Here is a 26,886-nt window from a genome sequence, read left to right on the forward strand (position 1 = left end):
AGCACGGCCGCTTCATTAAATTGGCGACCCCCCCCGCTCCGTCCCCTCATGCAGAAAAGGAGAGGACAGGGAGAAATCCCTTTGGGCTGTGTCAATTTATTTCTCACACATACACCCCCCCTCATACATCAGAGGATCATCCATACACAACCATTCTCCATTCACCTCTATCCTCTCCCGTCTTTCCTCAACAGATACTCCCCTCTTTCCCAATGCCCCTTTTATCCCATCCATCCATCTCATCCTAGGTTGCCCTCTCATGTTCACTCCTTCCATCCCTGCCTTTCATACCTCTTTTACTAATATATCTTCACTCAGGACAGTGGACAAAATGCAGGGATGACCTGGCATCCAGGAGGTGCCAAGATAAGAGGGAGGAAAGAAGATAGAGGGGCATGGAGTATGTAGGGGATGGGATGGGTGGGAATGGCTTTATGCCTTTGTTTTTTTGGCTACTTCCCTTGTAAAGGGGAAAAGGCCTTTGGTATATGTATATATATATCTTCACTCATTCTTTCCATGTGTCCAAACCATCCCAATACTCTTTCATCAACTCTATCTCCCAACTCCCTTTCCATCCCCATTCTCCTCCTCACCTCCTCATTTCTCACTCTATCAAGCCTAGTAACTCCCATCATAATTACCAGGCATCTCATCTCAAACACATTCAAACTCTTCTCTTATGTTCCATGTTTCTGCTCCATACAGTGCTGTTGGCACAATCACTCCTTCATACAATCTCCTATTAGCATCCATTCCCAAATGTCTATTTCTCATTACACTTTTTAATCTCCCATTCTACCTCAATCTACATTCTACCTCCACCTCAACTCCTCCCTTTCCTGCCACACTCACACCCAAGTATCTAAAAATATTCACTTCCTCCAGTCTCTCTCCCTTAATACTCACTTCCAGTCTACTGCTACTTTCTCCCCTTGTACATCTCATCACCCTACTTTTACCCACATTTATCTTCAACTTCCTTCTTTTGCAAACTTTCTCAAACTCTGTCACTAACTTCCTCAAACACTCCTCTGATCCTGCTACGAGCGCAGTGTTGTCAGCAAACAACAACTGGCTTATCTCCCAATTTTCTCCATTTTCTTTAAACATCTCCAATCCCTGACCCATTATCCTTGCATTTACCTCTTTCACCATCCCATCAATTTATAAATTGAACAGCCAGGGGAACATTACACATCCCTGATGAAGTCCCACCTTTGTCTCAAACCACTTGCTCTCTCCATTTCTAAACCTAACACAAGCTCTACTACTCTCATAAAAAATCTTGACTGCTCTTAAAAGCTTTCTTCCTATCCCATATATCTGCAATACCTCCCTGTCTACCCTGTCATAAGCCTTTTCCAGATCTATAAAAGCCCAAAAAACATCCTTACCTTTTCCTATAGCTTTCTCACATATCGGTCTTACCACAAAAATCTGATCTACACAACCTCTACCTGTCCTAAAACCACACTGTTTCTCAGCAATTACTCCCTCTGTTCCTCACCTAATCCTCTCAATCAAGACCCTCCCATAAGCCTTCCTAACTACACTCAACAAGCTGATCCCTCTAAAACTATTACATTCACACTTGTCCCCATTTCCCTTGTAAAGTGGAATTATACAGGCAGTCCTCCAGTCCTCTACTCTCTCTTAAACAAATAAACATTAGATAACCTCACCAGCCAGTCCATCATCACTGTATCTCCCTTTTTCAGACATTCTGCATGACATCCATCCAACCCAGGTGCCTTACCTGCTCTCATCATCTTAACAACTGCCTACACTTCATCTTTCCTTATTTCTCCTCCATTTTCCTCACTCATCACGGTCATTTTCTTAGCGCTTCCCACTGCAACCAACTTTCCCTCTCTATCCCCCTTCACTTTTAGCATATATACATACATACATATACCAAAGGCTTTTTCCCCCTACATGGGGGTAGCCAAAAAGAAAAAGGCATAGAAAATACTCCCACCCATTCCATTTCCTATATATTCCACTCCCCTCCAACCTCCCTCTTATCTTGGCACCTCCTGGATGATGGGTCATCCCTGCATCCTGTCTACTGCCCTGGGTCAGAAGCAGTGGCGCAAGACACAGCACATCCACAGCAAGGCCGCTTCATAAATTCGGCGACCCTCCCTCTCCATCTCCACCTTTTATCTTTTCTTCTCTATTTGATTCGCCTCCTCTTCCTCTCTTAATTTCTTTCCATTTTCTTTTTCATTAATTTCAAAATTCTCTGTCATACTCTTACCCTTTTCACATCTGCTCTCCTCTTTGCCACCTTTATCTTATGCTTTACTTCTCTTCTCTTTGTACCTCTCATATTTCCCTTGTCCTATTTTGTAACCAGTCTGTGAAAACTTGCTTCTTCTCTTCTACAACCTTCTTTGCTTCCTCATCCCACCACTCACTACCCTTCCTTCTATTTCCTCCCATCCTCCTTGTTCCACACACAATCTTTGGGGAAGGTTCAAGGAGGGAGTCACAATCCCTCCTTGAACCTTCCCCATTCCTCTTCCACTTCTAGTTCTACTCTATCCTTCACTCCCTCCCACTCCTCTCTCAGCTTCTTCTCGTCTCCTTTTCTTTCCCATTTAAGCAGTTCACTCTAAGCACCCCCCTACCTTCTGTCTTTTTACTCTTTCTCCATCTATCCTCACCTCTCAACTTACCTTCCACCAAAAAATGATCTGATATTCTCCCAATCTCTCCTCTTAGAACATGTACATCCTTAACTCTTCCTACTATACTCCTGGTTACCACTATATAGTCCATTAATGCTCTATCTACCACCCTCTCCCATCTGAACTTATGTTTGACTTTCTTCCTAAACACTGTATTTGCTATCACCAACTCTAGACATATCTCCACTATCAACTTTCCACTACAATTTTTTCCTGAAACTCCACACTTCCCAACCACTCTGTCTATTGGTTCATATCCTACCCTAGCATTAAGGTCTCCCAATACCACTACATTGACATTTCTCCCTAATCCCTCTATACACTAGTTTCAATCCGTCCAAAAAGCCTCCCTTTCCTCCACCCTCTTCTCACTACTGGGTCCACATCTCCCTTCCCAGTTTCACCTTCATCAACATTAGCCTTGAAGAAACCTCCTTCTACTCCATTACATGCTTACCCATCTCTTCACTTACTAGTATAGCCACCTCTTCTCTCTTAATTTCACTCAATGCCAATACATCCATCTTTCTTTTCACAAACATACTGCCTATCTCTTCCTTTTTACTCTCATCTGTACATCCATGCACATTAAAAGATCCAAACCTTAGAATGTATGAATGTAGATAACCACAGAAAACATGATCAAGCCTGTTCACAGAATACACAGATCACTCAGCTACAACTACAAAATAAATATAATCAGGATGCTGATGCCAGCATTCTCATATACCAACCTGTGCCTCATGACACTGATGTTAGTGTCATTATATGCTAGGGGTTAAACTTACCTGAACAAATTGTAAAATGTTATAATATTTTCACCCCCCTTTCTATGGGTGAGTGGTGAAGTCAAAGCACAAATCCACATAATTAACAATTAAAACCCATTCAACCCATACCTATTTCTTGGCACCACATGGATGAAGGGTTAAAAGCACTGCAGCAAGGCATAGCTCTTGTACAGCAGGGTCCAACAATTATAATTCATTTACTACCATGACTTCACTGTATACAACCAACCATCCTCATCCACTCAAAAATAAATAACAAAACAAATAAGAATATCCCTTTGGGCCAATTCATTCCTTCATCCATTCACTCCTATCTTTTGCACTCTTCTCTGCTAAACAGACATCCCATGGACATCTAGAGCCCCTTTCATCCTCTCCATCCATTTCATTCTTGGTCTCTCAAGTCTGCTCCACCCACCTTTGCGTTCCACACTTTCTTTGCTAGTCTCTTATTCCAGAACTGGATGCATTACTGCCAGACAGGTAGTGTGTTAGTAACACTAGTGGTAACACAAATGCCCTGCTCTGGTTATTTTATGTTTGGAATAGGGAGGAATATTGATGTTGTAGTTTAGGTATTATCTTGAAAAGAATATTTGTAAGAAGTAAATACTTCTCCATTTAATTTTTTTTTTTATCTAAATCAATAATGTATTGATAGTAATGCACCCCAGATTTTTCATTAATGCATTGACTGTAATGCACTACCTGTCTGGTAGTAATGCGCCTAGCTCTGTCTTATTCTTCCCACATGTCTGAACCATCTCTACACTTCTTCCTACCCTAACCACCTATACTTGTTCTCCACCTAACCTTCAGAATTCTTTTACTTTATCCATTCTCATAACACTAATCATACTTCTCAAACAATTCATTTAAAAAAATATTCAGCCCCTTCTTCTCAACATCCTTTATATTCCAAGACTTTTCCTTACAGCACTGTGGATACAACCTTTGCCTTCAAATACCTATTTCTCTGAACATACTTTAATGTAGTACAATAACACCTGAAAGAAGTTTCAAATGCATCCCTGTATTCAAGTTTAGTATGTATATAAAAAAAATGGCTCAAATTAATTACACTTACCTTACAAAAAGGTGGTGATATCTTAGACTTCTTGGGCTCTGGGTGGGGACGGGACATACGTGCTGCTTTGCTTGTGAAAATTCTATCATTTTCAACGTCTGAAGTCACATCACTGTCTACCACAGAACTGTTGCCTTCACCAAGATCACTCTATATTAAAAAACAAATTATTTTATATTATTAAGCTGAGTGGGTGGGGGATGGGGGGTTAGGGAGTGGTTATATGTGAATGATATTTTGATACAGCCTGATGGGTTTTCTCCTTGTCTTCTCTTTTTCTGCATGCAGGGATGGAGGGGGGGGGGTCACCAATTAAATGATGCAGCCTTGCTGTGGATGTACTGTGTCTTGTTGCATTGCTTATGTCCCATATGTATGTATGAAACATCCTTTATGGATTTGGAAAGGGTTTCTGACAGTGTGGACGGGAAGGCACTGTGGGAGGTGTTGCAGATGTGTGGGATGGGAGGAGGGCTCTTGAGGGGAGTCAGGAGTTTTTTGCGAGAGTGGTGGAGCTTGTGTTGGAATCAGAAATGGAGAGAGCGAATGGTTTGAGGTAGGGGTGGGACTCTGCCAGGGATGTGTTGTGTTGCCTTGACTGTTCAATTTATACATGGATAGGATGGTGCGAGAGGTAAGTGCAAGGGTGATGGGTTGGGGATTGGAGATGGTTGAAGGAAATGGAGAAAGTGGAAGATGAAGCAGTTGTTGTTTGCTGATGACACTGTACTTGTGGCAGGATCAGAGGTGGGATTGAGGAAGTTAGTGACAGAGTTTGGGAAGGTGTACGAAAGGAGGAAGTTGAGGATAAATGTGGGTAAAAGTGAAGTGATGAAATGTATAAGTGGAGAAAGAGGCAGCAGACTGGAAGTGAGTATAAGGGGGAGGCTGGAGGCAGTGGATAGTTTTGGATACTTGGATGTGAATGTGGCAGGAAAAGGAGTGGAGGTGGAGTAGAATGTAATTTGAAAGAAGCAAGTGAATGCTTTGGGGGATTGAAGGGTGTAATGAGAAACAGACATTTGGGAATGGATGCTGGGAGGAGACTGTATGAAGAAGTGGTTGTGCAGACAGCACTGTGTGGGGCAAAAACATGGAATATAAGAGAGGAAGAGAGGAGTTTAAATGTGTTTGAGATGAAGTGCCTGAGAAGTATGCTCTGTGACCTTAGATGGAGTCTGCTCCATGACATCAGCTAAGTCTGCTCCATGACCTCAGCAGAGTCTGCTTTGTGACCTCAGCTAGAGAACTCTTTTTCTGCTGAGAGACCTGCTAGTGAGTACCTATTAAGTTTATTACTTCCTGTGAAATTTATATCTTCGAACAGTGACAAGTGATTGTGTTGTGTTTTTGTAATTGTATACGTATAGCGCTATACAATTACACATATAAGATAAAGTGTAGTGCTTTAGTAATTTAGAATCAAAACAGTAGTCTGTTACTGTACTCCAAAGGTAGGAGTAATAGTATAAAGGTAAGCAGAGTAAGCTTCATGTATTTAGTTTACTTAATGACCACTTTTGTTTCTTCTGTTCATTTATATTTTCTCTTTGCCATCTGTACTGCTGAGGGAGGAGAGAAATGGCTTGTGAAGGTTGTGTGAAACTGGAGGACCATCTCAAGATGTGTGGAGGAAGAAATTCGTCTTCTCAAGAGTGCACTCTGTGAGAAGAGTGAATCCTATCCACAACCCAAAAAGTGTTCCACTTCTTCCACTTCTACCACTGCTGTGAGCAAGTGGCACTCCATAGGGTCCAGTTTGTCAAGCCCACGTTCGGTAAGCGGGTGCCCTGCGGAGCAACAGCTGGCTCTAGCCAATCGTTTTGCCCTGGTGGAAGATGAGGTGGCTGAAAATCAGGAGTTATTGGTGGTGGGGGACTCCATGCTGTGAGGCTATGACGACATCCTGCAACGGAAGACTAAACAATGTTGTAAGCTTGTATGTCAACTGGGCCGTGGGATCACTGATTGTACCCAGACCATCAGGGAGCAAAGGCAGACGAACATGGTTATGAGTGTCCATATGGGTAATAATGTAGGTAGGATGAAATCAGAGGCACTTGTTTGGGACTAGTTTTTTTTTTTTTTTTTTTTTTTTTGGGGGGTAGAAACTCAAAGGGAAGGGGAAATAGAGTGTACTGGGGAAAAAAGAGTAGGGTACTGTAATAATGTGGAGCAATATGTCAGTGTAGATAATTTTAGGATATAATGTTGGTAGAGGATGAAATATTACACTAGGATGTAATGTCAGAGGACAAAATATCACAATGGGATGTAATGATAGTGGAGGACAAAATATCATCATGGGATGAAATGATAGGACAAAATATCATGGTAGGATATAATGTCAGTGGAGGACAGAATATAATTTTAGGAAGGGATGCTGGACAGAATATCAATGAATGACAGGAGGCCGATGTAGATCATGGTGACATGGGGGTGTGGGTGGGGGGGCAAGGTGTACATAAGAAATCGGATGACTGTGAGGGACCAGATGTCCATGAAGGGGCAAATGTCCTTGAGGCATTGACTGTCAATAAAGGACCAAATATCAATACAGAGCAAGGTGTCAATAAAAAACAAAATTATAATGTAAGGCATGATATTGAAACTCAAAACGTGTCAAAAAGAAATAATTGTGAGTTTCTTAAAACCATGTACTTTAATGCTCGTAGTATTAGGAACAAATTCCAAGAAATACAGGTGTATGTTAAAAGCAAAAATCTCGATATGATAGGAATAACTAAGACATGGTTAAATGGTGGAGAGTTTGAAGACGAATTTAATATTGTGGGGTTTAAACACTTTCATCAGGATAGAAACCACAAGAAAGGGGGGGGGGGTGTTCTCTTGTACGTTAAAAGCAATGTCCATGCTTGAGTTTTAGAGAAAGTAAAACAGAATGCATATGATAGTTTGTGGGTAGAATTAACCCAAACAATTGGACAAAAAATGAATGTAGGTGTAATATATAGGCCAAAAACATTATCATTGGCAGATGACAAACTGTTGTTTCAAGAACTGTCTTGTTTCTGTAACTGGGACTTATTGATAATGGGTGATTTAAATTTACTGACATTGATTGGATGACCCTAGACCATGGCCATACAGGTAGTCGCTTGATAGATTTTCTTGGCAACAATTACTCAGTTCAGCATGTAAAAGATCCCACAAGACATGGAAACTTACTCGATCTATTGATCACTAGCTGCAAAAGCATGATAACCGACGTAGAAGTCAGTGAAACTATTGCAAATAGCAATCACAACGTAGATTCAAACTGCTAAATTTTTTTTAGAATATACTTATGTTTCTAAAATACCCAATTTCAGTAAAGCTCAGTTCATAGGATTACGTCAGGAGCTTCAGCTTACAGATTGGGAGGCAAAATTAAGCAAAAGACCTGTAGATCAGATGTGGGAAATGTTTCAAAATACGCTTACTAAGATGATTCATACTTACATACATATACCAAGGTTTTTTCCCCTTACAAGGGAGGTAACCAAAAAGAAAAAGGCATAAAATCATCCCATCCATTCCATCCCTAAATACACTCCACTCCTCTCCACCCTCCCTCCCATCTTACCACCTCCTGATGACAGGCTTATCCAAAATGGCTTGATAAAAACACTGAAAAAGTTTTGCTAAAAAGAGACAGGCTTATAGTACATGTGCTTGGGTGCACCTAATGACTATCAGTTATGTAATAATACAGAGAATTAAAAAAGACAATAAAAAAGACGAAAATGACAATGTGAGATGAATATCGCTAATAAATCCAAAGAATTCTATAGTTACATCACAGACACAAAGGTTATTAGGAATCACATTGGCCCAGTATTATCTGCTGACGGTCAATTCAAATGAAGAAATGTGTGATATTTTAAACAACTATTTTAGCTTAGTATTTGTAAATGTGATGCATGAGGTGGAATGGGGGGTGAGGTAGTATGTGTGAGCAAATTTTGATGCAGACCCGAAGGGATTTCTCCCTGTCTTCTCCTTTATGCATGGGGGGACGGAGAGGGGGTGTCGTCGATTTAATGAAGTGGCCTTGCTGTGGATGTGCTGTGTCTTGCGACACTGCTTCTGACTCAGGGCAGGTATGACCTGTCATCCAGGAGGTGCTAAGATGAGAGGGAGGGTGGAGGGGTGTGGAGTATATTCAGGGATGGAATGGGTGGGAATGATTCTATGCCTTTTCCTTTTTGGCTACCTCCCTTGTAAGGGGGAAAAAGCCTTGGTATATGTATGTATTTGTAAATGAAACACCTCAAAGTGAACTCCAAACTGAAACCTGTGAAAAGTGGTCCTGGAGCTGCAACGTCTACGTCGTGGGACCACCCCCCAACCCCAAGAGTTGGGGGCCAATCAGCAGCAACTACCCCTGGCCATCAGCTCTACGCAGATGGCACCGATCCCCAAGGAGGAGCTACGCCTACCTGGGGAGTACCACAATCCTTTTTTTCCAACACACAATGTTACGTTTTTTCTGCACTGAGGGGTCATTTTCCGGCGATCACCCCTCTTCTTCTACTTTTAGCTGGAGATGTAGAGAGCAATCCTGGGCCCACCACAAAATACACATGCCCAACATGCTCTAAACCCATTACTTCGAGCAGACAGACAAAGGGCTCAGTTCAGTGCAATATATGCAAAAACTGGGCCCACCTCACTTGTACAACACTTGCTGACACAAACCAATACACAAACACTTGGACATGTTCTACCTGCCCTCCAGTAACCCCAATCCCACCTCCCCAACCACAGCCAACACCCTTACCCACTCCCAATTTCCCTTTGCCCTTACCCCCGATTAGTACTCCCCTTCCTTTGTCCCCGATCTCTCCTTTCCCCCCCTCTGACTCAGATCCTACACCTTCCCCACTACCACCCCAACCTCAACCCCAAACGGCAACATTCAACACATACAAAACACACAACATCAACATATTACAACACAACGTTGACGGCATTAACACTAAAAAACATGAACTTGAACACTTTCTTAAACAACACAACATACACATTGCAATTCTACAAGAAACAAAATTAAGACACTCACACAAAACACCATCATTTCATAATTACACCACCATCAGACAAGACCGGACTGACGGCAATGGCGGTGGACTCATCACCCTGATCCACCATTCCATCTGTTTTGTGGACACAAGTGCCACAACCAAAATTCTCCTCCCTACCACAGATAACACAACAGAAACCCAATCCATTCGTATCCGCACAGGCAACAATTCAACACTAACAATAGTTAACATGTACATTCCCCCCCAATCATCCCCCACAGTTCCAAACACCTTCAGACCTCAACTCAGCCAACTAACCTCAATCCCCAACCTGATCATGGGTGGTGACTTCAACACCAAGTCGTCTGCCTGGTTTGTCGACAACCCTGACACAGACAGAGGGCTTGATATACAGACTCAATTCGACTCATTGACTATCATGAACAACACGCATAATCATACACATATCCCATACCAAGCCCTCTACACTCCCTCCTCTCCTGATATCACCTTTTGCTCCCCCTGCCTAACCCCAACAACATCATGGAGAGTGGTCGGAGCCCTTGGTTCTGACCACCTTCCAATCATCATCACCACCAAAACAAGATGCACCCCAGCTGGCCACAGACACACTTACACCAATTACAAGAGAGCTAACTGGGCAGCCTTTAATGAAGAGACAGAACAACATTTTGAAACACTTAACAGTACACCAATCACAAACATAAACGATGCTGTGCACGCTTTTAATACAATCATACAAAACGCAGACAAGAGATACATCCCTAGAGGCAACAGAAAATCACACAACCCCAACTTCACACCAGAAATCCAAGGCCTCATCAGACAACGTGACACACTTAAACACGATACCCCCACACCTATCCCTCAAAACATAGCAGACCAAATACAAACACTAAACACTGTGATTGCCAATAAAATACATGAACAAAAAACACAAAATTAGCAAAACTTTATCAATACACTTGATCACAAAACAAACACCAGCAAATTGTACAAAACACTGAACAGCATCACACTATCCAACACTAACATTACACGCTCTCACGCAGCAATAATCACAACAACAGATAATCTACCCTCAAACAGACAACAAGCAAACGCACTCATACGTCATTTTGCACAGACGAGCCATCTTACATCTCACCCTGACGACCGACGCACCATTCGACGTAAGAAAGACTTTCCCACAGACTCAGACTATACACCCTTCATAGACAGTCAGACAAAACTCATAATGCATAGTCTCAAGCACTCATCTGCCTGTGGCCCTGATAACATAAGCAACATCCACCTAAAACACATTGGACCACAAGGTATACACGCACTCACAAACATTGCAAACTACAGCTATTCACACAACACTATACCCGACATCTGGAAGCATGGTAAAATAATCACCATTCCAAAACCGAACAAAGACCCAACAATCCCAACATCGCACCGCCCAATCACACTTCTCTGCACCCCCTCTAAAGTCATTGAACGCCTAATACTTAAACTTGTCACACCATATATTCCCCTTGCTGACTCACAACACGGTTTTAGGCCACTACACTCCACAAACACTCTTCTGACAAACCTCACACAAAGAATTTTAGATGGCATCAATTCAGATAGGCCCCACCACAGAACACTTCTTATAACATTGGACATTAGTAAAGCCTTTGATGCTATCCCCCGCCACAACCTAACAAATAAAATATATAACACAGACATGCACAATAACACCAAAAGATGGCTGGCCAATTATCTGGCAGGCAGGAATGCTCATGTGTCATATAATGGCCAATCATCGCACATCAGAAACATTAAGAATGGAGTACCACAGGGCTCAGTTCTATCCCCCACATTATTTAATCTATACATGCATGACTTACCCACGCCAGACACCTCAGAAATACAAATCTCTTCCTACGCAGACGACATAACAATCACATGCACACATCGTAACACAGACAAAGCTGCAGAAATAATCCAGCCTTACCTTGACACACTCAACACATGGTTCATCACAAACAGACTCAAAATAGCTCCAACCAAATCTACAGCAACACTTCTCACCAACTGGACAAAAGAACACAAATACATACCTCATCTCTACATCAACAACACTCTAATACCACACACAAACACACCGAAAATTCTTGGTGTAACATACGATACATCCATGTCTTTCAAACAACACCTCACAAACATAAAAAACAAATGCACACCTAGACTTAACGCACTTAAGTCAATCACTGGAACAACATTTGGACAAAACAAAGAAACTAATATAACAATATACAAACAATGCATACGCTCAGTGATGAATTATGCGAGTCCTGCATGGGCTCCTAATCTCAGTGAGACACACCACAACACCCTTCAAATCATACAAAACAAAGCCCTAAAAACAATTACAGGCTGCACAAATACATCACCTACAGACCATTTACACCATGAAACAAAAGTCCTCAAAGTCAAGGACCACCTCGACATGAGAGGCACACAAACACTTGCTGCAGCCACCACAAACACATCACACCCGCTACACTACATAGCAGAACACCCACACACACCAAGAAACATTAAAACTACACCCATAGACCTTTATTACCCACAGATACTCTCTTCTCTTCCTCCACAACCACCAAATACCAGCCTCCGGAAACATATTCATAATCATATCACTCACCGCTCCATTAACACACTGAAAGACAACACACTGCTGCATGCCAGACCCCCTGATATCCACCCTTCTGAATCCTCTCTCCCACGTAAGGACAGAGTCCACTTGGCCAGACTGCGATGCGGTCACCACCCAGCACTTCTAAGCTACCAGAAGAGGCTGGACGACCGTGTTGTGAACAGCTGCCCAGGATGTAACACTTCACCCCATACCATACAACACATAATGGAAGACTGCATTATACACAATCATGCACGCAAACAACACAACATACACTCTATAAAGGATTTGTGGGAAAACCCAGTTTCGGCTATGGCATTCCTTGGGGAGACGGGACTGCTCGGACAGACAGTCTAGGGAACGACAACAACAACAACAACCTGTGAAAAGTCTAGGGCGAACTTACTATGGTAAATATAACAAAAGAAAAATTTAAAAGGTGTATAGAGAAATTCAAAGTTAACACCAGGGCCTGACAGTTGGCATCCAAGAATCTTAAAGGAAATGAAAAATGAGATTGTTGTTCCATTAGAAATTATTTTCAAGAAATCCGTCATATCTGGAGATGTCCCAAAAGAATGGAAGCTAGCTAATGTTACTCCCATATTAAAAAAAGATGACAAAAAGAAACCAAATAACTCTAGGCCAATAAGCTCATCTTCAATTGTAGTTAAATTGATGGAAACTATCATCAGAGATGATATTGAACATCATTTAGAAAGTAACCGTTTGATAAATGATAGCCAACATGGATTCAGACAGAAATGTTCTTGTGTGACTTACTCGAATTCTACAACACAGTCATCTTGAATTATGACAAAAGAAACAATATAGGTTTAATAAATCTAGACATTGCAAAAACTTTTGATACCGTCCCCACGAATGACTACTTACTGAATTAGCTTCACATGGAGTAAGTGGTAGCCTATTAAGTTGGACTAGTAATTGGTTGAATGATCAAAAACAGAGTTGTTTTAAATGGTAAAACTTCTACATGGAAAAAAGTTATGAGTGAAGCTCCTCAGGGTTATGTTCATGGGCCACTTCTATTCACAGTATATACTGTATATGATATAGACCATGGACTAAAATCTGTTGTCTTCAAATTTGATGATGATACAAAACTGTGTGGAATGGCAAATGATCACTTAAACCAATTAGATATTCAAGAAGATTTAGATAAATTACAGCAATGGTCTGAAAAGAGGCTAATGGAATTTAACACAAGTAAATGCAAGGTAATGTACATAGGTAAAAATAACAGTAAGTACGATTACAGGTTATTTGGAAATTCAATAACAAAAGTGGATAGTGAAAAGGATCTTGGGATAATTATCAGTAAAGAAAGATCTCAAGTCATCTAAGCAGTGTATTTCAGCCTCTGAGAAAGCAAATAATATTCTAGGACTAACTGCATAATCTTTTGAATTCAATCATCCATCTCATTAACCACTTCCATACGGTGATGCCTACGTAGGCGGCATGAGGAGCAAGTGGGTACTCGATGTTGCCGACATCGCCATCTTGATTATATTTATTGTAGTCGTACCTACGTAATTTTCATTCTCTCTAAACTGGCTTCATCAGTTTTCTATGGTTATCAAAATACACGGGTGAAAGAGAATGAACAATTGAGCACTGACTTTATTTTTTATAATGCAATTATTATGATGCAACATCGCACGTCGGGCAGCTATGCTGCCAGCCGTGCGATGTGCCCCGTAGTGAAGAGGTTAACATACATACATACATATACCAAGGCTTTTTCCCCCATACAAGGGAGGTAGCCAAAAAGGAAAAGGCATAAAATCATTCCCACCCATTCCATCCCTGAATACACTCCACACCCCTCCACCCTCCCTCTCATCTTAGCATCTCCTGGATGACGGGTCATCCCTGCACCCTGTCCACTGCCCTGGGTCAGAAGCAGTGTTGCAAGAAACAGCACATCCACAGCAAGGCCGCTTCATTAAATCAGCGACCCCCCCTCTCCATCCCCCCATGCATAAAAGGAGAAGACGGGGAGAAATCCCTTTGGGCTGCGTCAAAATTTGCTCACACATACTACCTCACCCCCCATCCCCCTGCCCATTCCACCTCATGCATCACAACATCATCCATATACAACCATTCTCCATTTACCCGTCTCCTGTCCTTCCCCAACAGACATTCCCCTCTTCTCAAAAGCCCCCTTCACCCCATCCATCCACCTCATCCTAGGACGTCCTCTCATGTTCACTCCCTCCACATCTGCTTTCCATACCTCTTTTACTAGTCTTTCTTCACTCATTCTTTCCATGTGTCCAAACCATCCTAATACTCTTTCATCAACCCTATCTCCCAACTCCCTTTCCACTCCTGTTCTCCTCCTCACCTCCTCATTTCTCTCTATCCAGCCTAGTAACCCCAATCATATTTCTCAGACACCTCATCTCAAACACATTCAAACTCCTTCTCTCTTCTTATGTTCCATGTTTCTGCCCCATACAGTGCTGTTGGCACAATCGCTCCTTCATATAACCTCCTCTTAGCATCCATCCCCAAATGTCTATTCCTCATTACACTTTTAAATCCTCCAAGGCATTTACTCGCTTCTCTCAATCTACATTCTACCTCCACTTTCACTCCACCTTTTCCTGCCACATTTGCACCCAAGTATCTAAAACTATCCACTTCCTCCAGTCGCTCTCCATACCCCTTCCATACGGTGCCGCACACGTAGGCGTCATGAGGAGCAAGTGGATTCGCGACGCTGCCATATCGGCATCTTGATTATATTTATTGTAGTCGCCCCTGTGTTTTTACATTCTCTCAAATGTGCCCTGAATTCCATTCTCTGTGGTTTTCAAAATTCGCGGGTGAAAGAGAGAACGATCGATATAAGCGGTGACTATATTTTATGATGCGAGTATTATTACGACACGTCGTACGGCTGGCATTGGCTGCTGCCCGCGAGATTTAAGTTCCGTACTGAAGTGGTTAATGCTCACTTCCACACTACTGCCACTTTCATCCCTTGTACATCTCATTACCTTACTTTTGCCCACATTTATCTTCAGCTTTCTTCTATCACACACTCTCCCAACCTCTGTCACCAACTTCCTCAATCCCTCCTCCGATCCTGCTACAAGCGCAGTGTCGTCAGCAAACAACAGCTGGCTCACCTCCCACTTTTCTCCATTTTCTTTAACCATCTCCAATCCCTGACCCACTACCCTTGCATTTACCTCTTGCACTACCCCATCCATGTATAAGTTGAACAGCCAGGGCAACATAACGCATCTTTGAAGAAGTCCCACCTTTACCTCAAACCACTCACTCTCTCCACTTCTAATCCTGACACAAGCTCTATTACTCTCATAAAAACTCTTGACAGCTCCTAGAAGCTTACCTCCTATCCCGTATATCCACAAAACCTCCCACAGTGCCTTTCTGTCTACCCTGTCGTAAGCCTTTTCCAGGTGCATAAAGACCCAAAAAAACATCCTTCCCCTTTCCTATAGCTTTCTCACATATCTGTCTTACCACAAAAATCTGATCTACACAACCTCTACCCGTCCTAAATCCACACTGTTCCTCACCAATTACTCCCTCTGTTCCTCTCCTAATCCTCTCAATCAAGATCCTCCCATAAGCCTTCCCAACTACACTTAACAAGCTAATCCCTCTGAAACTACTACATTCACACTTGTCCCCTTTTCCCTTGTAAAGTGTAACTATACAGGCACTCCTCCAGCACTCTACCCTCTCTCCCGCAAACATTAAATAACCTCACCAGCCAGTCCACCATCACTGTGCCTCCTTTTTTAGACATTCTGCATGGCATCCATCCAGACTCATCATCTTAACAACTGCCTTCACTTCATCCTTCCTTATTTCTCCTCCATTTTCCTCACTCATCACGGTCATTTTCTTAGCATTTCCCACTGCAGCTATCTTTACCTCCCTATCCTCCTTCACATTTAGCAACTCCCTAAAATATTCTGCCCATCTTCCCCTTACTGCCTTCTCTTCCATTATCATCTCTCCATCTGCACCTTTTACCTTTTCTTCTCTACTTGATTTGCCTCCTCTTCCTCTCTTAATTTCTTTCCAAAACATCTTTTTATTACTTTTAAAATTTTCTGTCATACTCTTACCCCATTTCACATCTGCTCTCCTCTTTGCCTCCTTTACCTATTTTTTTCTTTGTACCTCTCATATGACTCTCTCGTCCTATTTTGTAACCAATCTGTGAAAGCTCGCTTCTTCTCTTCTACAACCTTTGTTTCCTCATCCCACTATTCACTACCCTTCCTTCTATTTCCTCCTGTCCTTCTTGTTCCACACACCATCTTTGCACACTTTGTGACTCCCTCCTTGAACCATCCCCATTCCTCCTCCACACCTACCTCTACTCTATCCTTCACTCCCTCCCACTCCTCCCTCAGCTTCTTGTACTCCTTCTCCTTTTCCTTTAAAGAGTTCACTCTAAGAACCTCCCTACCTTTTGTCCCTTTCCTCTTCCTCCATCTATCCTCCACTCTCAACTTACCTTCCACCAAAAAATGATCTGATATTCCCCCCACCCTCTCCCCTTAGCACATGTATATCCTTAACTCTTCCTATCATAATCCTGTTTACCACTACATAGTCCATTAATGCTCTATCTACCACCCTTCCATCCACCACCCTCTCCCATGTGTACTTATGCTTGACTTTCTTCTGAAACACTGTATTTGCTATCATCAACTCTCTTTCTAGACACATTTCCACCATCAACTCTCCACTACGATTCTTTCCCGGAACTCCATTTTTCCCAACCACTCCATCAATTGGATCATTTCCTATCCTAGCATTAAGGTCTTCCAGTACTATTACATTGATATTTCTCCCTAAGTCCTCTATGCATTCATTTAAATCTATCCAAAAAGCCTCCCTTTCTTCTATACTCTTCTCACTGCCAGGCCCATATGCACTTACAAAGACCCACATCTCCTTTCCCAGTTTCACCTTCATCCACATTATCCTTGAGGAAACCTCCTTCCACTCCACTACACGTTTACCTATCTCTTCACTTACTAGTATAGCCACCCCTTCCCTCCCTCACCCTCTCTTCACTCCTGATAACCTCCCACTTACACTCTCAAACTTACACTCGCCCTTCCCTTTCAGCTTAGTTTCACTCAAAGCCAATACATCCATCTTTCTTCTCACAAACATACTACCTATCTCTTCCCTTTTACTCTCATCTGTACCACATCCACTCATATTAAAAGACCCAAACCTTAGGGTGCTGGTCCGAAAACTCCCAGACCCTCTTATGCCTTTGCTTTTTCTTTTAGGAATGTCCCCTGTGGGGTTACATGGAGAAGGATGCCTAGTCCCAATCCCCGTCCCTTTTTTCTCGTCTCTTACAATCCAAGTGGAATTACTTGGTGGCAGTATTCTTTTCCCCCATCACAGGGAAGGTAGGCGAAAAAGGAAATTAATATTACTGCAAAGAACACACCATATATACCTACCTCTACAGACATACAATTATTTGACTCTTGAAACTGCCTCCGTCTTGCTTCCTCTCCCTTGGATTTAATCAATGTCCTTACTGGAAGATCCTCTTCATTTTCATAGCCAACATAACGCACTCTGCATGTACCATGATCAGGTTGCATAGACACTACAGTTGCCTCATACACCATACCATCTTCTGTGAACTTAGCTCTACAGGGATCCCCAGTATACCACTAAAACATACAAGAGAAAATCAGTTTAAGATAGGTGGTCAAACAAAATTATAATTTGCTCCCACATTTTTATACAGTTTCATGATTTGGGATGAAGCATCAACTCCAATATATATATATCTATATATATATATATATATATATATATATATATATATATATATATATATATATATATACACACACAGAAATAAGAGTTCTACTTGGGAGAAGGTAATTAGTGGAGTTCCACAAGGAACAGTATTGGCTCCAATAATGTTTGCTATCTATGTGAATGACATGGACAAGGGTGTGGAATGTTATATGAATTTCTTTGCAGATGATGCAAAATTGTTAAAGGAAACAAGTAATAAAATGGACTGTGACTTACTATAGAGAGATCTGAACAGGGTCTGGGAATGGAGTTAGAAGTGGGAAGTGGACTTCGACATTCAGAAATGTAGCATAATGGAATTTGGAAAAAGTAAAAAAGGGATATTAGGACAATATAAAATTGGGATCTGAAAAAGACTTTGGAGTGATCATCACAAAAGACATGTCCCCTGACAAGCATATAAACAAAACTGTCGGGAAAGCCTATAACTTGCTAAGATCAATAAAGGTGACTTACTTGGATAAAGAAATAGTAAAGAAAATATTAGTCACACTGATAAGGCCAAACTTGGAGTATGCAGCAACACTATGGTCACCCAGTACTAAAAAGAATATATAGAAAATTGAGAGAATTCAGAGGGCAACTACGAAGATGGCCCCAACACTATAAAAAAATATCATATGAAGAAAGATTGTCAAAACTAGAACTACTGACTCTTGCACAAAGAAGAGAAAGAGGTGACTTGTTGACCATCTCCAGAATTATGAAGGGTGTAGAAATCCTTGATAGAGATGACTTACTAAATCAGGATAAGATAAACACAAGAGACCATGTAAAGAAGCTTAAAAAGACAGTTACAGAAGACATTGGAGAGAGAGGAAAAAAAAAAAAAAAAAAGTGGTGGATGTATGGAATAAACTATATGAAACAACAGGGTGTGCAAAAACAATACAAGAATTTAAGAGCATATTAAATAAGAGAGGGGACACCAAGAGCATAGCTCCCCTTCTCGTAAGATAAAACTAGGTAAATACACACACACACATATACACACCTCATGGCGCTGTGGTTAGAGTTCTCGCCTGCCACTACAGTGGTCTGGGTTCGACTCCTGCCCAGGACTGAAATAATTTCAGTATCGCTTTGCTGCGGGGTGTTACTCTGACTCTCGTGGGTGGGAGTTGTGCGTGTGTGTGTGTGCATGTACAGTCACAGTATTACCCACAGATCAGTCATATGAGCTCTGAGCTCTCATCCGGGAGGTTAATAACTGTCTATCATGAGTACAACATGTGATCCAAGCCAATGGTGAATATATTACATATTATATATATATATATATATATATATATATATATATGTATGTATATATATATATATACATAGGTATATACATATATATATATATACATATATGCATATATATATGTATATATATATATATATATACATACAGTGTATATATATATGCACATATATGTATGTATATATATATATATATATCTATATATATATACATATATGTATAAATATATATGCATATATATATATGTACAACACTGAATGGGTTCCAGTGAATAGCAATACATTTTTATTAACCACAATGCACTTTAATTCTATGCCATCAGCATCGGAAGCTCCGTGGAGGCAACATGCAGAAATTGAAATGCGGTACAACTGAGGACTTGAATCTACAGCTAGCAAGTGTCCAGTACTGTAGTGACTTAGACCATTGCTCCATCAAGATACTTAGACCATTGCTCCATCAAGAGAGAGATCTCTCTTGATGGAGCAATGGTCTAAGTCACTACAGCACTGGTAACATGCTAGCCATAGGTTCGAGTCCTCAGTCATACCACATTTCAATTTCTGCATGTTGCCTCCATGGAGCTTCCGATGTTGATGGCTTAGAATTAAAGTGCATTGTAGTTGATAAATATATATATATATATATATATATATATATATATATATATATATGTACATTTTTATCAACCACAATGCACTTTAATTCTAAACCATCAACATTGGAAGAACCATGGAGGCACATGCAGAAATTGAAACGTGGTATGCCTGAGGACTCAAATCAATGGCTAGCATGTTACCAGTGCTTGTAGTGACTTAACCACTACATCATCAAGAGAAATATAAGTTGAGCACAACTTTTCTTACATATTTGTTTGCTTGAGTTATACATACACGAAAGTCTGTGTTCAACCCATTTCCACTATGATAGTACAATTGGTAAGTATATGAACGCGGGAAAGTATTTGTACAACACTGAATGGGTCCCAGTGACTAGAGATACATTTTTATCAACCACAATGCACTTTAATTCTAAACCATCAACATCGGAAGAACCATGGAGGCACATGCAGAAATTGAAATGTAGTACGCCTGAGGACTGGAACCAATGGCTAGCACATTACCAGAGCTTGTAGTGACTTAACCACTACACCATCAAGAGAGATATAAGTTGAGCACAACTTTTCTTTTCCTCAACAGACATTCCTCTCTTTTGTAATGCCCCTTTTACCCTATCCATCCATCTCATCCTAGGACACCCCCTCATATTCACTCCTTCCACTTCTGCCTTCCACACTCCTTTTACTAATCTTTCTTCACTCATTCTTTCCATGTGTCCAAACCATCCCAATACTCTTTGATCAACCCTATCTCCCAACTCCCTTTCCACCCCTGTTCTCCTCCTAACCTCTTCATTTCTCAATCTACCTAGCCTAGTAACCCCTATCATACTTCTCAGGCACTTCATCTCAAACACATTCAAACTCCTTCTCTTTTCCTCTCTTATGTTCCATGTTTCTGTCCCGTACAGTGCTGTTGGCACAATCACTCCTTCATATAACCTCCTCTTAGTATCCATTCCCAAATGTCTATTTCTCATTACACTTTTTAATCAACCAAGACATTTACTCGCTTCTCTCAATCTACATTCTACCTCCACCCCTACTCCTCCCTTTCCTGTCACATTTGCACCCAAGTATCTAAAACTATCCACTTCCTCCAGTCTCTCCCTTAATATTCACTTCCAGTCTGCTGCCACTCTCTCCCCTTGTACATCTCATCACCTTACTTTTACCCACATTTATCTTCAACTTCCTTCTTTCACACACCTTCTCAAACTCTGTCACTAACTTCCTCAATCCCTCCTCTGATCCTGCTACAAGCGCAGTGTTGTCAGCAAACAACTGGCTTATTTCCCACTTTTCTCCATTGTCTTTAACCATCTCCAACCCCTGACCCACTACTCTTGCACCACCCTATCCATGTATAGATTGAACTGCCAGTGTGACAACACATCCCTGACGAAGTCCCACCTTTACCTCAAACCATTCACTCTCTCCATTTCTAATCCTAACACAAGCTCTACTACTCTTGTAAAAACTCTTGACTGCTCTTAAAAGCTTTCCACCTATCCCATATATCTGCAATACCTCCCACAGTGCCTTCCTGTCTACCCTGTCATAAGCCTTTTCCAAATCCATAAAAGCCCAAAAAACATCCTTACCTTTTCCTATAGCTTATCACATATCTGTCTTACCACAAAAATCTGATCTACACATCCCCTACCTGTCCTAAAACCACACTGTTTCTCACCAATTACTCCCTCTGTTCCTCTCATAATCCTCTCAATCAAGACCCTCCCAACTACACTCAACAAGCTGATCCCTCTGAAACTACTACACTCACACTTGTCCCCCCTTTCCCTTGTAAAGTGGAACAATACAGGCACTCCTCTACTCCTCTGGCACTCTACCCTCTCTTAACAAACATTAAATAACCTCACCACCCAGTCCACCATCACTGTACCTTTTTTTTCAGACATTCTGCATGGCATCCATCCAACCCAGGTACCTTACCTGCTCTCATCATCTTAACAGCTGCCTTCCCTTTATCTTTCCTTATTTCTCCTCCATTTTCCTCCCTCATCACCGTCATTTTCTTAGCAACTCCGTAAAATACTCAGGCCATCTTCCTCTTACTGCCCTCTCTTCCATTATCATCTCTCCATCTGCATCCTTTACTTTTTCTTCTTTCCTTCCAAAACATCTCTATTACTTTCAAAATTTTCTGTCATACTCTTACACACACACACATCAATCATCACAGTGTAAAGACGTCTCAACTACAGCTCCTTTGAAATAACAGAACTTCTCAATTATAAATATGACATGAAACCTAGTTTGTATTAAATGGGAAGGGGAATATTTGCGGATGTCTAAATATGACATGAAACCTAGTTTGTATTAAATGGGAAGGGGAATATTTGTGGATGCCTGAGATGGTTTAATACAATGGAAATAGTGAGTATTGAAGAAAATGGAAAGGAATGGAAACAGACCAGAAAATGGTGGAGTTGAACCCAATGTAAACAATGGAAGAGCAGAGACCCCTACTGGGACAATACTGAAACATAATGAAAACATTGAAACATGATTGGGTGTTTTAAGGTATGGTGAAGATGAAAGATATTCTGGATTTAATAAATATGACAGAAGACTGAGTAGAATTAGAGAAAAAAGAGATGAGATCTAGGAAGATTTCATGGAATCAAGAGATTAACCACTTCAGTACGGGACTTAAATCTCGCGGGCAGCAGCCAATGCCAGCCGTACGACGTGTTGTAATAATACTCGCATCATAAAATATAGTCACCGCTTATATCGATCGTTCTCTCTTTCACCCGCGAATTTTGAAAACCACAGAGAATGGGATTCAAGGCACATTTGAGAGAATGTAAAAACACAGGGGCGACTACAATAAATATAATCAAGACGCCAATATGGCAGCGTCGCGAATCCACTTGCTTCTCATGACGCCTACGTAGGCGGCACTGTATGGAAGGGGTTAAGGATTTAACCCCTTCTATACGGTGATGCCTACATAGGCGTTATGAGGAGCAACTGGGTACGCGAGGATGCAGACATCGGCATCTTGATTATATTATAGTCGTACCTGCGTGACCCACATACTCTGTAAACTGGCTTCATCATATTTTCTATGGCTATCAAAATTCACGGGTGAAAGAGAACGAGCGATAGAGCAGTGACTTTATTTTTTATGTGAGTATTATGACGCAACATCATACGTCTGGCATCTAATGCTGCCAGACGTGCAATGTGGCCCATAGTGAAGGGGGTAAAGAAAGAAATCATGCACCTAAAGAATGAATACACTGGAGTAAACAACGAAGTGATGGACTTAGAAAAAATGTGGAAATAAATAATGAGGTAAGTGAATTGAAAAAAGAATCAAAGTAAAAAGTGAAAATGAAAGGATGAAAAACAAAATTACCACCAATAGTGAGACCTAAAAAAAAAAAAAAGGAGAGGTGAATGAACAAATTAAGGCAGTGGCCAAGAAGGTTGGAGGATATGGGGAGGACTTACAGAAAAATCAGAAAAGAAAGGAAAAAGGACCGAGAAAGCCAAAAGATAGCTTTCAAAGAAATTATCCAACAACAAATCCAGAATACCAAAGACACAGTTATTCAAGTAATCAAAGAGAAAGAAAATTGGGTTATAGTGGACAAAAAGTGCATAGTAGTATATGGTACAAAGGCAAAACATAACCTAGTTAGGTATTTGAGAGAAAAGGAAGAGAAGTAAATAGCAAGAAAAATTCTGAAAGCAGTACAAAACAAAGAAAAAGAAATAGAAATAGAAGTGCATAGAATGGTGCAATACTCGTAAGAAAAAATCAACCTCTAAAGATCAAATCAAGGTCACAAATGGTAGCAAATAGTGAAAGTTGGCAAATAGTGAAAACTATAAAAATATGTGGATAAAAGAAAAGAAATGAATGATGATGAGGAAAAAGCAAGAAGACACTAAGTTCTATAGGGGAGTACTAGACATGAGGTTGAGAAAATGGCATATTCAAGAAAACAGAAACAAAATGAACAGAACAAGACAGAGAAAATAAATAGAAATAAAAGTGATTTTATACTAACATAGGTAGTTTAATTTCAGGGATTAAATGAATTATGTGATTATCTGTCAGAAGAAAAACTAGATTTAATGGGAACTGTGATGAAATTAAGGGGTCCACTACCACCAAATAGTGTTGGGCAAGGATTATATAATCACTGGAGGAAAAATAGAAGAAAATCAGGGTGGAGTCATGTTTTTGACTAAGAAAAACTTAAATGTGACAAAGGTTACAGGTAGAAAAAAAATAAAAGTTGAAAATAATGACATGAAAAGTAATAAGTTTGAGGTGATTTATGTGACCCCCAAAAATGGGTTCTTGGAAAGAAAGTGATTATTCTAATATGTTAGAAAATACAAGGCATTCATTAAATGAGATGCTGAAAGATGGAGGAAATGTAGTACCTATGGGAGGTTCTAACTGCAAAGAAAATGTTGGGAAGAGATGACAGTGAAAGGTGGAGAGGACCTTTAGGGAAATAGATCACTTGACATGACTATAGAACATATAGTGACACAATTGGTAAAAGAAAATACCATATACAGAAATAATGAAGAACTCTTGAGGCTAGATTTAATATTTACATCAGAGCCTGAAATTGTGGATAAAATTGAATACAAGACACCAATTGGGAAAAGTGACCACCTACTACTTTTTGATAGTTTGAACTAAGAGGAAATATATATAAAGGCTAGTGTAACCCTCACTAACCATGACCAACCATGCACATGATCCACACACATGCGAGAGAGTACTCATCTTAGACAAAACCCATCTTGCAGACATCACAAATTTCTCCATCTCAAAACTGATTGACTCAATAATGCAACATAAAACAAACGATGCTCCCGTAGCATCACCTTTGATAAAGTACCACACAAAAAATTATTAAGAAAACAGGAAACCATAGGAGGGATACAAGGGAAACCATTGAAATGGATGGAGGATTTCCTGCATGGAAGAAAAATAATAATGCTCAGAGATAAGAGTTCTACTTGGGAAGAAGTGATTAGTGGTGTCCCACAGGGATCGGTATTGGCTCCGATAAAGTTTGCTATTTATGTAAAGGACATGGATGAGGGTGCAGAATGTTACATGAACTTCTTTGCAGATGATGCAAAACTGCCGAGGAAAGTACTGAAATGGATTGAGAGTTGCTGCAGAGAGATCTGAACAGGGTATGGGAATGGAGTCAGAAGTGGGAAGTGGACTTCAACATAAGAAATGTAGCATAATATATCTAGACTTTGCAAAAGCTTTTGATACCGTCCCACACGAAAGACTACTTACTAAATTAGCTTTACACAGAATAAGTGGTAGCCTATTGGGTTGGACTAGTAATTGGTTGAATGGTCGAAAACAGAGAGTTGTTTTAAATGGAAAAACTTCTAGATGGAAAAGTGTTACAAGTGGAGTTCCTCAGGGTTCCGTTCTTGGGCCACTTCTATTCATAGTATATATAAATGATATAGACCATGGACTAAGATCTACTGTTTCCAAATTTGCTGATGATACAAAACTGTGCGGAATAGGAAATGATCACTTAAACCAATTAGATATTCAAGAAGATTTAGATAAATTACAGCAATGGTCTCAAAAGTGGCTAATGAAATTTAACACAAGTAAATGCAAGGTAATGTACATAGGTAAAAATAACAGTAAGTACGATTACAAGTTATTTGGAAATTCGTTAACAAAAGTGGATAGTGAAAAAGATCTCGGCGTAATTATCAGTAATGACCTCAAATCATCCAAGCAGTGTATTTCAGCCTCTGAGAAAGCAAATAAGATTCTAGGACTGATTGCGCGATCTTTTGGTTTCAAAAGTCCATCACTCATTAACAAGCTATATAAATCGTTAGTTTGTCCACATGTGGAATATGCTGTTTCCATATGGTCACCGAATCTCATTAAAGACATTGACAGACTGGAAAAAGTACAATGGTGAGCCACAAAACTGATTCCAAATATCAAAAATAAATCATACGAAAATCGACTAAAACATATGAATCTGTTTTCCTTAAAAAAGTGTAGACTCAGAGGTGACTTGATACATGTCTTTAAGATTCTAAAGGGAATTGACATCAAAAGTGACAAAATTTTCACATTGAATGAGAATCAGACAAGAAACAATGGTCTCAAACAGTCCGGAAATAGATTCAATTTGGAAGTACAGTAGGTAGAAACAACTTTGCCAACCATGTAGTTAATGAATGGAATAAACTTCCTGCACAGGTAGTGCAATGTAGTTCAGTTTGAAGCTTTAAGAATCATTTAAGACAAACACCTAAGCAAGATGCTGTAATGATAATAATTTATTTTATATTATTTGTTTTTGTTTTGTTATCATTTGTCTGTTTGATTTTCATTTATTATTAGTTATATGTCAATTTATCATTATTTACTATTTACCTGTTTGTTTATTATCTAACTATACCTATGCATTTATTTATGTATTTTATTTGTTATTTACATTATTATAGTTTTTATTTATTATTTCATTATTATTATGATTTTTTTTTCCACATCCGACCTAGACATGGACCAAAAGGTCTCCTGTCGGCATGCTCCGCCTTTGTAAATTATATATATAATATATATACATCAGGACAACATATAATCGGTACAAAGGAAGTAATGAAAGGGTTCTGAAAAAGACCTGGGAGTAATTATCACAAAGGACATGACTCCTGATAAACAGATAAAATTGTAAGAGAAACCTACAACATGATAAGATCAATAAAGGTGGCTTTTACCTACTTGGATGAAGAAATGTTGAAGAAAATACAGATCACACTGATATGGCCAAGACTGGAGTACA

General features: G+C 40.3%; 1 protein-coding gene across 9 annotated transcripts in view; it reads right to left on the bottom strand.

Moving 5' to 3' along the window:
• Window positions 1-26,886, bottom strand: part of Smn (survival motor neuron) — a 71,974-nt gene that overhangs the window by 23,652 nt on the left and 21,436 nt on the right. For 8 of the 9 annotated variants that reach the window (XR_012966028.1, XM_076180098.1, XM_076180093.1 and 5 more), the window contains exons 3-4: window positions 17,801-18,019; window positions 4,575-4,724 (exon numbers count right to left, since the gene is read on the bottom strand). Coding sequence is in view for 8 of the 9 variants with exons in the window: in XM_076180098.1 (XP_076036213.1) it covers window positions 4,575-4,724; window positions 17,801-18,019 (369 nt within the window). In the remaining variant the exon portion in view is untranslated. The remainder of the gene's footprint in view (window positions 1-4,574; window positions 4,725-17,800; window positions 18,020-26,886) is intronic. The other variant, XM_076180097.1, reaches the window with a different exon arrangement.

This window comes from Oratosquilla oratoria, chromosome 43 (genome assembly GCF_046742065.1).
Source record: "Oratosquilla oratoria isolate Oo_2021 chromosome 43, ASM4674206v1, whole genome shotgun sequence".
In the NCBI taxonomy this organism is placed as follows: domain Eukaryota; kingdom Metazoa; phylum Arthropoda; class Malacostraca; order Stomatopoda; family Squillidae; genus Oratosquilla; species Oratosquilla oratoria.